Source organism: Kryptolebias marmoratus, linkage group LG19 (genome assembly GCF_001649575.2).
Source record: "Kryptolebias marmoratus isolate JLee-2015 linkage group LG19, ASM164957v2, whole genome shotgun sequence".
Lineage (NCBI taxonomy): Eukaryota > Metazoa > Chordata > Actinopteri > Cyprinodontiformes > Rivulidae > Kryptolebias > Kryptolebias marmoratus.
In genome coordinates this window covers 6,921,925-6,935,584 of record NC_051448.1, presented here as the reverse complement: position 1 = coordinate 6,935,584, position 13,660 = coordinate 6,921,925, and the positions used below count along the sequence as shown (strand labels likewise).

Below are 13,660 nucleotides of genomic sequence, written 5' to 3'. Positions count from 1 at the left end.
CAAGCATTTTGTTTTTAAATAAGAAAAAATAATTAAAGTTTGGGATTTGCTTGTACTATTAGATGTACTGCTTACATAGAATTACCCCTGCCTTCAGTTCAGGTTATTATATTCACAAAATAGTATAAAGCATCTCTGAGCACTGTGGGGTTTAATAACACAGTATCTGAAAGGCACATTAAACTACTGCTGATAGAGCTGACTCTTTCTCAAATATAACTTGGATTATGTTTAAGCATTTACATAAATTAGACTTAACTTTGGCACCTTTTAAAAATCAGTAAGAAGGAATTTTATGTCCCATAAATCATAGTGCATCTGATAGTTTAGTTGCTTCCATGCAGTGACTAACAAGAAGCAGTACTTCCGGTGTTCATTTGATAAAATAAAACTCGCGTCTGTGCTGCTGTCACAAAAGTAAAAGCTAAATTATCGAATATATCTCAAATAAAATATATACAGTTCATGACTTAAATAGGAAGGTGAAAAATCAACACGTTCCCCTTTTGGCGTCTGTCGTCGCAGCTTTTATTTTGAAAAAAAGGCTCTCGGTGGAATCTGTCATATGTGCGCGCGCGCGCCCGTTTCGGCGAGCGTGTGTTCGCTCTCTCTCGCGCGCGCGCACTGGGGATTCCCCCGCGTGACAAAAACAGCTCGTGTCAGGTTATCGCCTTTCATTGCTCACACGCTCTCCCGCCTGGAGGTTACACGTTACCGGATATCTCGTTCGACGGTTGTCCGCTCTGCCTCCCCCCCGGGTTCGCCCGTTGCCGCTCAGTTTTTCGCCCGAGTTCGGTACTAACCGTCATGCTTTGAAGCGGTTTCGCGAAAGCAGCCGAACGGGACCGACTCGAGCGCTTGCGTTGCTGCGGTGGACGGGGGAAGTATTATCGGTTAGTGGCATGATTATACGCAGCGGCTCGGTCCTCTGGTCTCACAAAGGAGCGGTGGTTTCCTCGGGTGCTCGCGGGCTGTTCGGTCACACCACCGGGGCGCCAGCGGAGACAGCATCCGCCGAAAGCCTTTAGATTCTTGGGGAAGGGCGGGAGTGGTTGGGGGTGGGGGGCGACCATGACGAGCCGGGACTGCAGCAAGGATGACTTGCTGGAGGGAACCCGAATGGACTCGGGCATCGACTCGATCTGCCCCATGTTGAAGTCGGAGGAGCCCCGGGAGCCGAGCGGCGACTTCAGCGGGCCGAGGGACAAGCTGTCCGTCGCGGAGGAGCGCTTGGACTCAGCCTACGGCTCCTCGTCCATCACGGTGGAGAGCCTGTCGGAGATCGTGCAGGACTGCGCTTTGTCCAGCCCCGCGGAGGAGCAAACACAAGAACTCTCTGAGCAGGAGAACCTGCTCACAACCATCACAGAGGATGGAGACACGTAGGTTCTTTTTACCATCATTATCAGACATGTCATTATGTAATTGCTCAATGTTTTGTTTTTGTTTTTTTTTGCTGAGGCTGTCAAAGTGTTGAGAATGAGGTGATTGTCCAGCCCTTATATGTCCTGTTTCCTGGTTGGTTATATCAGATGAAACTGATTGAGAAACATTTAAAACCTAACTCATCACTTGCATTTTAAAAAGCCATTAAAAACAGTTTTTTCTTTTGTTTTCAGTTCCAAAAAAACTCCCCCAGAGGTGATCATATGTGCTTTAATTCCTCCACAGATAGTTTGATCGCTGTGGGTCCGAGGCCCTTATTTTCCAGTGGTTCTGTTGCTGGTGTTTAGGGGATTTCATGGTGTGAAAACATGCAGGCTTGTGTTGAACTTTGTCCATGCTGCGATGAATGTGGACAGCCTTGCTGTGAGGCTCAGGCAGAAAACAGAAGTGAAACAGACAGGCCTGGACTTCCCCCCCATACATCACAAAGCACATGTTGAGAGGTAGCTGCATGTCTTTTACATCAACGAAACTTGTTTATCAAGACAGAACAGCCTCTCTGTGTGCGTTCTGATTCCCACAAATCACAAGCTTCTGACTTTTTTTTTTTTTTTGGTTTATCCTTTCTATTTTTAACTAAACCACACATCTAACACGAACCAAGTTCTGACAGTGGCATTTCGCTGCAGTTCATTTCTCCATTTGACTCAATGAAACTGCACCTATTTTCAGTGCAGACACCCCAGCTTCCCCGCGCAGCTCTGTCGGCCCGTTGCAGACCTCTGCGATCTGGTGACGCCGTGTCATCGGCCTGTTTTGACGGCAAAGTGGGGTTCGGCGACGGGCTCTGCAGCCTCGCCAGTGATGTAGTCACAGGATTGCGGAAACGCTGCTGCGTCTCTGACCTCTTTTCGTTTCCGTTTGCTGGTCGTCGGGGCCATATGGTTTCATTCTCACACCCTAACAATAGATACCTGCTGGGAAGGGGGAAAAACACCTGAAATGCACCACGCTGGGTTGCTGACACTCAGAGAACTGTGCAGATACTCATTTCTCCCCCCTCTGTGGGATTTTTTTAAGGCCTTATTCATTCAAGACTTACTCAAACCAGGAAGTCCCTTTCATACTAAAACGCTTACAGGGCTGAATCTGTGTTAGTCTGCAGACATTTGAATCAGTTTTTACAAACAGTACAGGCTTGACAAAATAAAAAAGATCTTAAAGCGTATCAAATACTTTAATCGTGATGTGGTTGCACACGTGCAGTATTTAGTATTTAATCAAGTACAGTGATTTTCTTCTGTTTTTGTTTAAAGATGTTAGAAGCTGTTTTAACTCATATGGAAGAAAGAAAAAAAGCTCTCCTCCTAATTTTTCCGATGAATTTTAGTGTTTTGCATTAAGAAAAGATCCAATCAGTTCTTAAGATTGCTCATATTTTTTAAAGAAGAACACCCGAGCAGCAAAGGCAGTGAAAATATAAGCATATTACCTGTGCTCTCAAACAGAGGTTTGCTCAAAGAAGCTAAGATTGAACCTTTTTTGCTTTAAAAATGAAATAAAATGAGAAAAAAGCAAAAAGGCATGAATAAATCTGCTTTTTTTAAAACCTACAGAGAACAGGTGATGCAGCAAGGCAGTTTTATTGAAGATGTTTTTACACTTTATCGGGTTAACATTATACTCTAATCCCATTTTATCATGAAATACGTTATTTTCTTAAACAGCATTATTATTCTTTAAAATAAAACTTGCTTTTATTTGAGGTTCAGATACAGAGAATCAGATTTAGTCCTAAAGAGTTTTGTGTTTTTTGTGCATCAGTCTGCTTGTCAGCTTTTGCATTCAATCATGATCATTTTTAATCTAATTTTAATAATTTTATGCTGCAAGTTCCTTTGTTCCAATCTGAAAAAGAAAGAACAACTTTGAAAAGGACAGGAAGGTAAAAGGGTTTTTTTGTTTGTTGTTTGTTTGTTTTTCCCACCACCCATTCAGACCTTTTTGGAGGCTTGTTGAAAGCCGAACGGGTTTTTCAGAGACCTTTTCGTCCCACTCCGTCTGCCTTTGAAGCAGCGTCCAGCCTTTTGGTCGGGGGTGACATTTATTCTGAAACAAGAACCGACAAAGTGTGAGAGCGCGCTGCGGTGAAACACCACAGATCATCCCTCTGTGGCGAGAAAAATTTTGTTTTTTTCGACCCTAAATCTGCACACAACTGTGAATCTTCACGACCCGGGATCGTGCTTTGATTTGAATAAAATGAAATCGGTTTTCAGTCGAGGCCCTCGCGCCGTGTTCCTCTCAGTCAGGCTAAATTAAGCACCAGTGCTCGGTTCCATTTCCTGCTTTGTGCATGCTTTTGTTTGCTACAACTTCCCACACAGCCTTTGAGGCTTGTGTGTTTTTGTTTTGCTTTGTTGTTCGCTTCAGCTATTGTCTTCCAAAATCCCTTCTGGTTAAAGGTGATTTTTAACGTCCTCTTTGATCAAACAGGCTGCTGCACAAGTTTTATATATGCGTATATATATATATATATATATATATATATATATATATTTCTCTTTGTATTGCACAATATCCCGGCTACTCAGTTTTGCCATGCAGCCCACTAAAAGTTAGTTTGAGGTTCTCTCTCGAGATGACTACCGAGGAAAATTGTGATGCAACATTTTTGTTACGGTAACATAAAAATGTTACGGCGAAATTGAACTGATTGCTCAACATAAGAGCAGCTAGATCTGCAGATTTATTTATGCAACAACTCGGATGCTTTGTTTCTTTAGAATTCTGCACCTTGCGATCATCCACGAGGATATATTAATCGCTCTGGAGTTGATTCACCTGTTCCCCAAAGAGGTCCTGGACATCCAGAACAACTTGTACCAGGTGAGTTTCGCAGCTTTCTGGGATTTTTTTTTTTTTTTGATGAAAAAGGACTTCCTCATTACCGCTCTTGTGAACGTGGAAGCAGCGGCCTTTTTTATATTTATACCTCCACGCTTCCAAAGAACCTGTTCTTCCTTTTTTTTTTTAATGCGCAGGCCGTCCTCTCTCAGGGACGTCACTGTGGGCGGTTTGGGTGTTAGCTCATAAGGGAGTTTGGATGGAAACTCCCCTCCTCTACCTCGCGTAGAAATAGAAGCACAGGGAGCCGTGGAGTGAATCCTTGTGTGGAAGTGGGTGGCGGAGTTGTTCCGGTCCTTCGAAAAAAGTCAGATGAGAACCTTAACCTGAAGTCAGGACGACTCAAACCGGCAGAACCGTCAAAAGGAAACGTTTGAAGTGAAGAGTCAGCACTTCGTGCAATGACTCAGTCTGCTCTGCACTCGGTGCTTTTGGGTTGCTTAATTTCCTCCCTGTAGTCATTCTAAGATTTCACATTACTAAAAAGTTTTTTACTTTACTTCTCAAAGTTAAAAAAATAAATAAATCGCCCGTAGTTCCACATGCAATGCTCCTTTTAAATTTGAATCGAGTGTAGCTCAGTTACGGTTTTGGTTTTTGCTGCAGGATCCAAAACAACAAACAATCTGCAGGAATTAAACCCTCCGTTAAAAGAGCAACAGAGCGTTTTATTCTGCACCCGGTGCAGGATCACTGGCTGAGAATGCAGCTCAGCCAGAAAGCAGGGTTGTTTTGAACAGAACATTTTACTTTCACTTTCTCAGCAGGGATTATCTTCTGAGCTGAGTGTCTTTGATGAGCTGCAGAAACGGGTACAGGCCTGTTTTTTGTGGTCAAGCCGGAAATATTCTTTGAAATCCGAGCAAATGAGGACTTGACAATGTCATAAATCAACATAAATGTTCATGTATGGTGCTATAAATATGAAATGTTCTGCTCTTGATTGATTGTTCGCTGTGCCGTTAATCAGCCAGCGAGCTTTAAGTGACAGAATCGTCCCGAAAGCAAATTTAAACAGCCTTCAAATGTCTGGGGCACATTCAGAGCCCGTTGCACCTGGCCACCTACCTGAACCTGACGGATGTGGTGAAGGGCTTGCTGGAGAAGGGGGCCAGCCTGGAGCTGCAGGACCAGGACGGGAACACGGCGCTGCACGCCGCCTGCCAGCACGGCCGGACGGACTGCGCCGCCGAAATGACCAGAGACGTTTCTTCCAGCACGCTGGCGCCGATCCTCGAGACCCAGAACTGGAGAGGTAAGAGAAACCACGCCGTTCCTGTAATCACTTCTCTTGTGTGTGTGTGTGTGTCAGCTGCTTAAATAATGTAAAATAGCAGGTTTTGATCGATTTTAAAACTGAAGTACTTGAGTTTTAAAGAAAAACACTCAGTTATTGTTGTAACAAATGCAGCAAATAGCTTTAGGGACAAAAATGTTTCTGCATTAGACTGTAAACATGTTTTTTTTCTCGTACAGTTTTAAAGTGATTTAGGTGTCATTTTCAGAAACAGACATTTTAGCACAAATTCATTTATGTTATTATTATTTTAGTTTTGGTTTGATGTTGGCAACAAAACCCCCAGCATGTTAGCGTTTTCCTTTAATTCCACGATGCATCTGTCACAATCTGTCTCCATGTTTCCAACAAGAAGGTTTGTTGACTTGCAGGTCTCGCCTGTCTTCACTTGGCGGTGCTGAACAGGCAGCATCAAGTCATGATGCTCCTGATGAAAAAGGGAACAGATCTTAATATCCAGGTTAGTCCTCACGTGTCCTGTTTTTATGACTCGGCTGCGACTAAATAGCTGAAATCGTAAACTGTGAAGTGTGGAGAGCAGGTTTTTTTGTCTCGGCGTAATCCGGCTGAGTTATGACCTTTTTTTTGGGTGTCTTTCGACTTCGATTAAAGTCCGCCCAGCCTCTCCTGAGAGATTTATTTCGAAGCTGCAAACAAACGAACACTCAGACACGGGCAAATGGACAGGATTAGCCTCAGTAATGTCCCGACTTTATTTACTGCTCGTTTTCTCACGTTGAGTTCCTGTTTATAAATCTTCTGCACCTGTGCAACGTTGATAGCGATATGAGCTGAGCTCAGGGCTTCCTGCAGAATTCAGGGAGACATAATTAGATTTGGGATATGATTAGTCTGGCTGCCTGCAGCTCTTAACTTTCTATTGATGGACGGGAACATGACTGTCAGTCCCAGAACTCCCCCAGACATTCCTCCCCGTTTAAATCACTGGCCCAACATAACGCTCTGCCTCACACGGAGGGCACCAAATTATTATTATTGTGATTCAAACAGGAGCCGCTCCGCCCCGTTTATACATTAAATAAAAGCAGGCATTCCTGTAAAAGCAGAAACCACCCAATTTATCTACTTAAATGATTTATAACTTCTTGCATTTCTTACAATTATTTTCCGTCTCTTCCCGTTGCAGGAAGGAACCAGCGGCAAAACGGCCCTTCACCTCGCCGTGGAGCTGCGCGACATCACGTCGGTGAAGCTGCTGCTCAACAGGGGGGCCAACGTGGACGCCGCCATGTACAACGGCTGCACGCCGCTGCACCTCGCCGTGGGGAGGCAGGACACCGCCATCGCCAACCTCCTCTGCCAGTCTGGCGCCGACACGATGCTGCGGAACATGGAGGACGAGACGGCGCTGGATCTGGCCGACGGCAATGATGATGTAAGCGGGGATTACCGACGGCAAAGGGCCGGCAGCGAGAAATGCAAATATTGTAGACTTTCATAACTACAGAAACATGTTTGACACGTTCGCACACGCCGTTATTTTAGCTCACACCTAATTATACGCCTTCCTGCTGCCAGCAGTTCTTATTAAAGCAGTAATTTTTATTGCTGGAAATATTTTCTGGCTATTTATCTTTATGTACTGCCTTCATTCAAAATTAGGAGGAGACTAAAGTTTAAAAAAAAAAAAAAAGAAGAGGAAAACAAAGATTTGCAAATCATCTCATCTCTTTATTGTTGTGGAGAGAGAGGCTGCAGAGATACTTTATTCAGTTTGTTCTGATTTTATGGGTGCTTTTTCACTATGGAGGCAAATTTATTATTTTGATTTAATTGTTCTATTTGGGAACGAGGCCTGAACGCTCCAAACTTTCTGTGACGGCTTTTTTACCGTCGCCGCTACTTTCCTGCGAGCCTAAAGTAAACGATTCTTAACGAGAAAAAGAGAGTTTCAAAGTTGAAATTGTCAAACCACAGGAACGTTTTCTTCTTGCCTCAGTCCAGAATAAATAAGCTCGGGTTACAAAAGGCAGCTGAGTTAAATTTTTTTAGACTTTTGGAATCCCAAACATTATCTGTTAACAAAGCAAAGAATCTTTTGTCTTTCTTCGAAAGATTTCTTAGACTTATCTAAATAAACTGATTATTTTTTCCTCCACTTCTTCGCTGAGAGCTGTTATGTTCGGCCCCTCTTTGGAGCTGTTTATCCATCTTTTTTTTCTTCCTTTCTCTTGTTTGTTTATTTGGTTTTTAGCATTGCTTTCCTCAATCGTGTCTCGGTTTCAGGATGTTTAGATGATTTCTTCCAAATTTAAAGGCGGGATTATAAAACATCACGTTAGTCTGGGATTAAATGAACACACGGAGAGCTGAGACGGACTAAATTCATACAACCTTTCCAAGACAAACAATCTTTTGTAGCAACACGTTTGGGTTCAGGTTCATGTTTTTTCTATTTCCTGTTCTTTATTCTCTAAATGAATGAGCAGTTTTTTGAACAGATTCGAGCATCAGCCTTATTTCCTCTGAGACGATCAAACACCTGTTTACGCTCATCAACTGTCTGTTGTTGTTTGCTGAAGGTGTTTTATTTGTTGCTGTTTTCTTTCAGATTCTGGCCCTGTTTCCTTTCGACGACCTCCAGATCTCTGGGAGATCGGTGGTCGGCATGAAGTTGAGCTGAATCGCAGGCTGGAAACAAACAAAAAAAAAAGACAGTCTTTAACTTTGTTGGGAGCCGCTGCACAGCTGGAACTTTTGATTAAAATAATACCCGTTTTTCAGCTTTCTTTAAATAGTGCCTTTGTATAGTTTACTCTAAAATCTAGTGAAATGTATGCCACTTATGAATCTTTGTTTTATTCTCACAAACTGGGTGATTCTCTCTAATTGAACACGGACTAAAAAGAAAGAAAGAAGAATATGTTGGGGGTTGTATTCAGTTTTAAAATGCCCCCCACTGCTTGTGCCAAACCTTTTAATAACATGTTAAAAAATTCTACCTCTTTGAAGAATTGACTTTGTTTTGGTTACATTTCTTAGCCTTTCTGATCATTTTTGTTGTTTTTTTTTTGACTCTGGAAACTCGGCCTCGCTTGTTGTGTGAGATATTTTCTTCAGGAATGCAACAACAGGCATCCTTTCAAACTTTTTTGTTTTTCTGTTAAAACTGAGAAATGTTCATTTTTTGCTAAATAAACGCATCCCTGCTTTTGGTTAAAAAAAAAAAAAAAAAATTGATAGCCAGTATAAAAATGTAATATATAACAAAATATAACAAAAGGCAGCTTTAACTCTTTTTTTTTTTAAAGTTTGCCTCTTTTTTTTGTTTCTTATTTATCTCTTCTTTCTCTGCAGAAAGCATTTGACGTTCTTTTGTGTGTAATTACACTGGGCTTTCTAGTTAAAATAAGCAGTTAATCTATTTTTTAATAAAACAAAAGAAAAAATATTTTCATTGGGCTCTTGTTTTCTGGGAGAAGGAAGTTGGAGTTTATTTTATTAGGTGTTTTGTTTGTTGTCGGTGCACACCAAGTTCTGCAGGGGAAAGTCCAGATTTAATGAAGCTTCTTCACACAGAGACAGACCATTTACTGATTTCAGATTAAATTTGGGCGAGGATAATTTAATGAGCTCTTGCAGCCCTGTTCAACAATTTTAAATGTGCATGTAATGTTCGGTAAACCACTTCTGTGAATTGTTAAACGTTTTAGAAGTTTCTATTGTGATGTCTGAATGACAGTGTCGTTTTTTTCGTTTCCTGTCAGGCGCTTATGCAAGGTGTATTTGTTTTACTGTAAGTGTCTTCTCTCTTATGGCTCCTGCAGCACAATGAGAGCGGCCCGGCTGGAAATTCCACCAGCCTGGATGTCGTTTGCAAACATACCGTCAGTAAAACTGGTTCGCAATTCGCTTGTTTATGTTTATGAGCTAAAACGACACCCTTAGTCACAAAAAAAGCCCCTATTTTACACATTGAAGTTCTCTAACAGCAGATTTGTGTGCAGAAAAATTGTGACGAGTGGCACAAAAATGGTCTTGTTTTTTTTTGGTTAACAGTTGGAACAAAGAGTTATGAAACCGTAGCCACTTCCCCATCCAAGGGTGATCTGGGAAACCCTGAACTTATCTGTGCTGAACTGTAGGTCAAGCTGTCCGTGTCGGCAGCAGAGATGTTTCAGGTATTCTGCTTTGAGCTTATTCCCTCTGAAACGGAGGCAGATGTTGCTTTAATCATGGGGTTGTTCCATGGAGACTAGGTTTTCTTTAAAATAAATAAAAAGGAGGAACCCTGCAGCTCCCACAGCTCTGCTCCAGGCTTCGGTTTCTGATGTGCAAGACTCACCAGTTCAGACGTTTTCACTGGACTGGCTAACGTTTTGGTCTAAAAATCCATAAAACAAAACTATATGTGACCTACAAAAAGAGTTTGAGTTTATAAAATTAAAGTCCGTCAACATAACACAGCCCAGTAGTTACCAGGTACGTACCTACAGGGACCGGGCTGCAGTAAAAAGTGATTTACAGGCTGTGTACCTGATACATAGTTGGCTGGTATTTACTGTTTACAAACCTACTGCTTAACTGGTACTTACTGTATTACATACTGGTACTTATAGGTTATATACAAGGTACATACTGGTACTTACCAACTATGTAACTGGTGCATACTTACTATTTACTGGCTATGTAACTGGTGAATACCTAGTACTTAACAGTTATGTACCTGGTACATACTTGGCTGGTAATTACTTTATTACACACCCGGTACTTATAAGCTACGTGCAAGGTACATACTGGTACTTACCAACTATGTAACTGGTACATACCTGGTACTTACTGGCTATGTAACTGGTTCATACCTGGTACTTAACTGTTATGTACCTGGTACACACTTTATATATACAAGGTACATACTGGTTGTGCACCTGGTGCATGTCTGGTGTACCTGGTACTTGGTAGGTAACAGTTACGTACCTGGCTCCCAAGGGGACCGGGCTGTATTATGGTGTGTTACCACATAATACCAGGTACATACCTGGTATGTAGCTTGTAAGTACAACTTAACAAGTCACTTCATAATACCTAGCAGGTACATATATGTGGATCATTCCAGGTAAGTATTAGGTAGCTACTCCATTTGTTTGCTTTTACAAACATGTCAGGCAGAATGTTAAAGTTTCAGCTGGAATCTCTGAATTTCCAGGATTGCAAAGGTGCACCATGCAGAGGTGAAGTCAAAGTGTTCAATTTATTGATTAGATTAGGGGAAAAAAGCACGTTAAACATAAACTACAATGCTACTTCTTGGTATTTTATAACAGTTTTTCTGTATTAAACTGAAGCGCCATGTGAGTGTTTCTTCCAGACTATGAGTTATTCAAAGACTGTAGTACAAGATGTTCTCATGGGTGGAAATGTGTCCTCTGAAATAAAGAAAGTCCAACGAAGGTGAACTTCATGTAAAATATTCTGGCGGTGCTTTGTGTCTTACAATCTGGTTTCTGAGGTCGCTCTACAAACGGACCAAAACACGAGGCCGCCGTGTTGTTCTGAGTCGCCTACGTTTGAAAGTATGTCAGTCAGAAAGAAAGGTGGTCTGATTTGTGATGGAAAGAGTTGAGTGAGTCTGCCAACCCGTCCTTTATCTCCACCCACCTCCTGTCCTCTCAACCCTCCGCCCTAGAAGTTTTCTTTCTTTTGTTGTTGCGCTGTTGGAAAATGTTCTGTTGTTCTGTTATACTGAGCTGAGCGGGTTATTAATTCAACCCCCGGCCTTTGACGAGGTCGTTGAACTCGCAGAGAAGCGATATCTTAGAAGAAGATCAGTTCCAGCTTTCCGTGACTGAATTTCAGATGAAGAAACACGAGGCATGAACACTAACGAGGCAGTTAGGATCTTGAACAGGAAGTGCATCATTGCCGTGTTTTTAGGAATTTACGTACAATGAATACAGACAATTTCTGCAGACTTTCTGCTCCTGAATCCTTGCATGGTCAGCCTCAACACGTGTGCTCGGTGACCTTGTGGCTCCACTTTGAGGAACAGGTTTAGTAACATCTAGTGGGAATTACCAGGTGGCCTCCAGCAGGACGAACAAACACGTCCTTTTCTGTACAAGGAAATAATGCGGAATTTCCTACCTGCAGAATTCAAACCACGACTGGTGTCACAGCAGAATATAATGTTTAACCATGTTAGGTGCACTCACGTGACTTTCGTGCTGTTTTTTTCCTTTTGTTTCCGTCGTGCTGTGCAGAACAAAACAGCCCGTGCTTCTTGAGCAGACTGATAATTTCCACTTGTGTCAAATGGTCAGGTATGCAGCTGCTTGATAACAGAGAGAAGCTTTAACTGGTTTTACTCTGTTGTTTGTGGAAAGTTTCCACTCTGAGGCGGCAAGAATGGGGGAGCACAACACCCCTTCCCCAGGTCTGCAGTAACGGACTGATCATCCTGGAATAACCTCCCAGCCTCCAATCCTCAACGTAGACTTCAAATTTTTAAATTAATCAAGTGAGACTTCTGAGCACAATAAAAAAAGCAAAAACAAAAAGGAAAGAGGGAAGGAAACAAAAAATAAAGGAAAAGCAAAGAATTTACAAGTCTTAATGTGGGGCTTTTGGGTTTAAATCCTGCTCAGAAATGGCTTCTGAGCCTTAATTGGTTGTGACGAAAACAGACCATCCTCTTTGGATATGTCCGCCGACTGAAAGTGCATGAACAGCCATTAATGGGTTCAGGTAAATGCAAACAGTTCCCGCTTCCTCCGGGCCCCGTAGTGGCTCGTAAGTAAAAACATTAAACAAACAAAAACAATTTCAGGGAAAGGTCTAGAAAAATGGAGAAGAGAAAGTGTTCCAGTATGTGAAAGAAAGAAGTAGGGAAGGATGTCAGGATCTGTGCCTTTTGAGTTGTTTGTTATGGTAACCTTTCGTGTTTATGAGCTCTGAGGTTCTGTTTGCTTCGTGGGTTCTGTGCGCCGCTCTTCACTCCCCTTCAGCTCATCTCTGTAGTTTTCCAGTCAGCCTGCCACGCCCACTTCACCTGTTCCCCATTACCTGTCATTTACCTGTATATTCAGTCCCTTCCACGGTCTCCTCGCTGCTTCATTGCTGCTTCCGTGCACTGTCTGGTTCTCCTCAGTTCTCCTCGTTTTCCCCAGAGCACTAATTGTTCTGGGTCCAAATCCTCTACAAACCTGTCAAAGGAAAACGATGGTAAAGATTGTTTGGTCAAAACGATGAACCAAAAGAGGTATGGGAATGACTAAATATCTTCTGTTTTGCTGATAATATGGTCACAGCTTTCACACTCTGTAAAAATTTGTGTCCATTGCTAGCAATCTTGTAATAAATGCCACAAAAGTATATTATTTCAGAAATTCCACAACATTTTGGCATCACAGACAATCGCCTGGGTGTGGGACTGACAGATTTATGAGCGGAGGGAGTCCATCGAATCTGAGAAAATCCAGTGAGAGAGACTGATGAATGCTTGTCGCCCGCCCCATGACAAGTAAACAAAAAAGGTTGTTTAAAAAAAAAAAAAAAACTTGGTGGGAAGTTTGAGTTTAGCTTCTTTGTTATCGTAAATCTGAAACTGTTGAATGTGTCACGCTGGGAATTTAAAGGTGATTCAAAGCTCTCCACAACTGTAACGGAAGGGGATGTATTTCATAAAAAATAAAAGTAAAACCATTGGCAAAAGACCAAACTGCATCAGTGGATCTAAGCAGCCTACATTTCACCTCTGAGTCATCAAAGTTTTTAGAACCTTCTAGAACTGCTGCTCAGATTATTTTAAGAAAATAAAAGGTAAACATGTGGTGGTTTAACAATGACTGACTGTGTGTGAGAAGTCCCAGGACTGCAGCTGATTTTGAAACATTTACTCTGTTGAAGAAACGCTCCAGAAGTTTCCCTCCACTCGCCAAGAGTTGTGTTAACCTTTTTTTGTTTCTGTCTTTTCTGAGATAACCTGACGGAAAGGCTGCGATTTGAGTCCTACGGAGGGAAAGGTCAGGAATCTTCCTCTGACCACCAGCGACCTTCCCAGTGACCCCTTCCTCTCTGCTGAGGTGCTTCATGGTGAAACGCCCTGCAGGA

General features: G+C 42.3%; 1 protein-coding gene across 1 annotated transcript; it reads left to right on the top strand.

Moving 5' to 3' along the window:
- Positions 1–615: 615 nt before the first annotated feature.
- Positions 616–13,148, top strand: nfkbie (nuclear factor of kappa light polypeptide gene enhancer in B-cells inhibitor, epsilon). Its single transcript, XM_017411771.3, has 6 exons — positions 616–1,382; positions 4,173–4,275; positions 5,338–5,548; positions 5,962–6,050; positions 6,738–6,986; positions 8,163–13,148. Exons 1-6 carry the CDS (start codon positions 1,072–1,074, stop codon positions 8,232–8,234), a joined length of 1,035 nt encoding a protein of 344 aa, XP_017267260.1. The 5' UTR covers positions 616–1,071; the 3' UTR covers positions 8,235–13,148.
- The last annotated feature ends 512 nt before the right edge of the window (positions 13,149–13,660 follow it).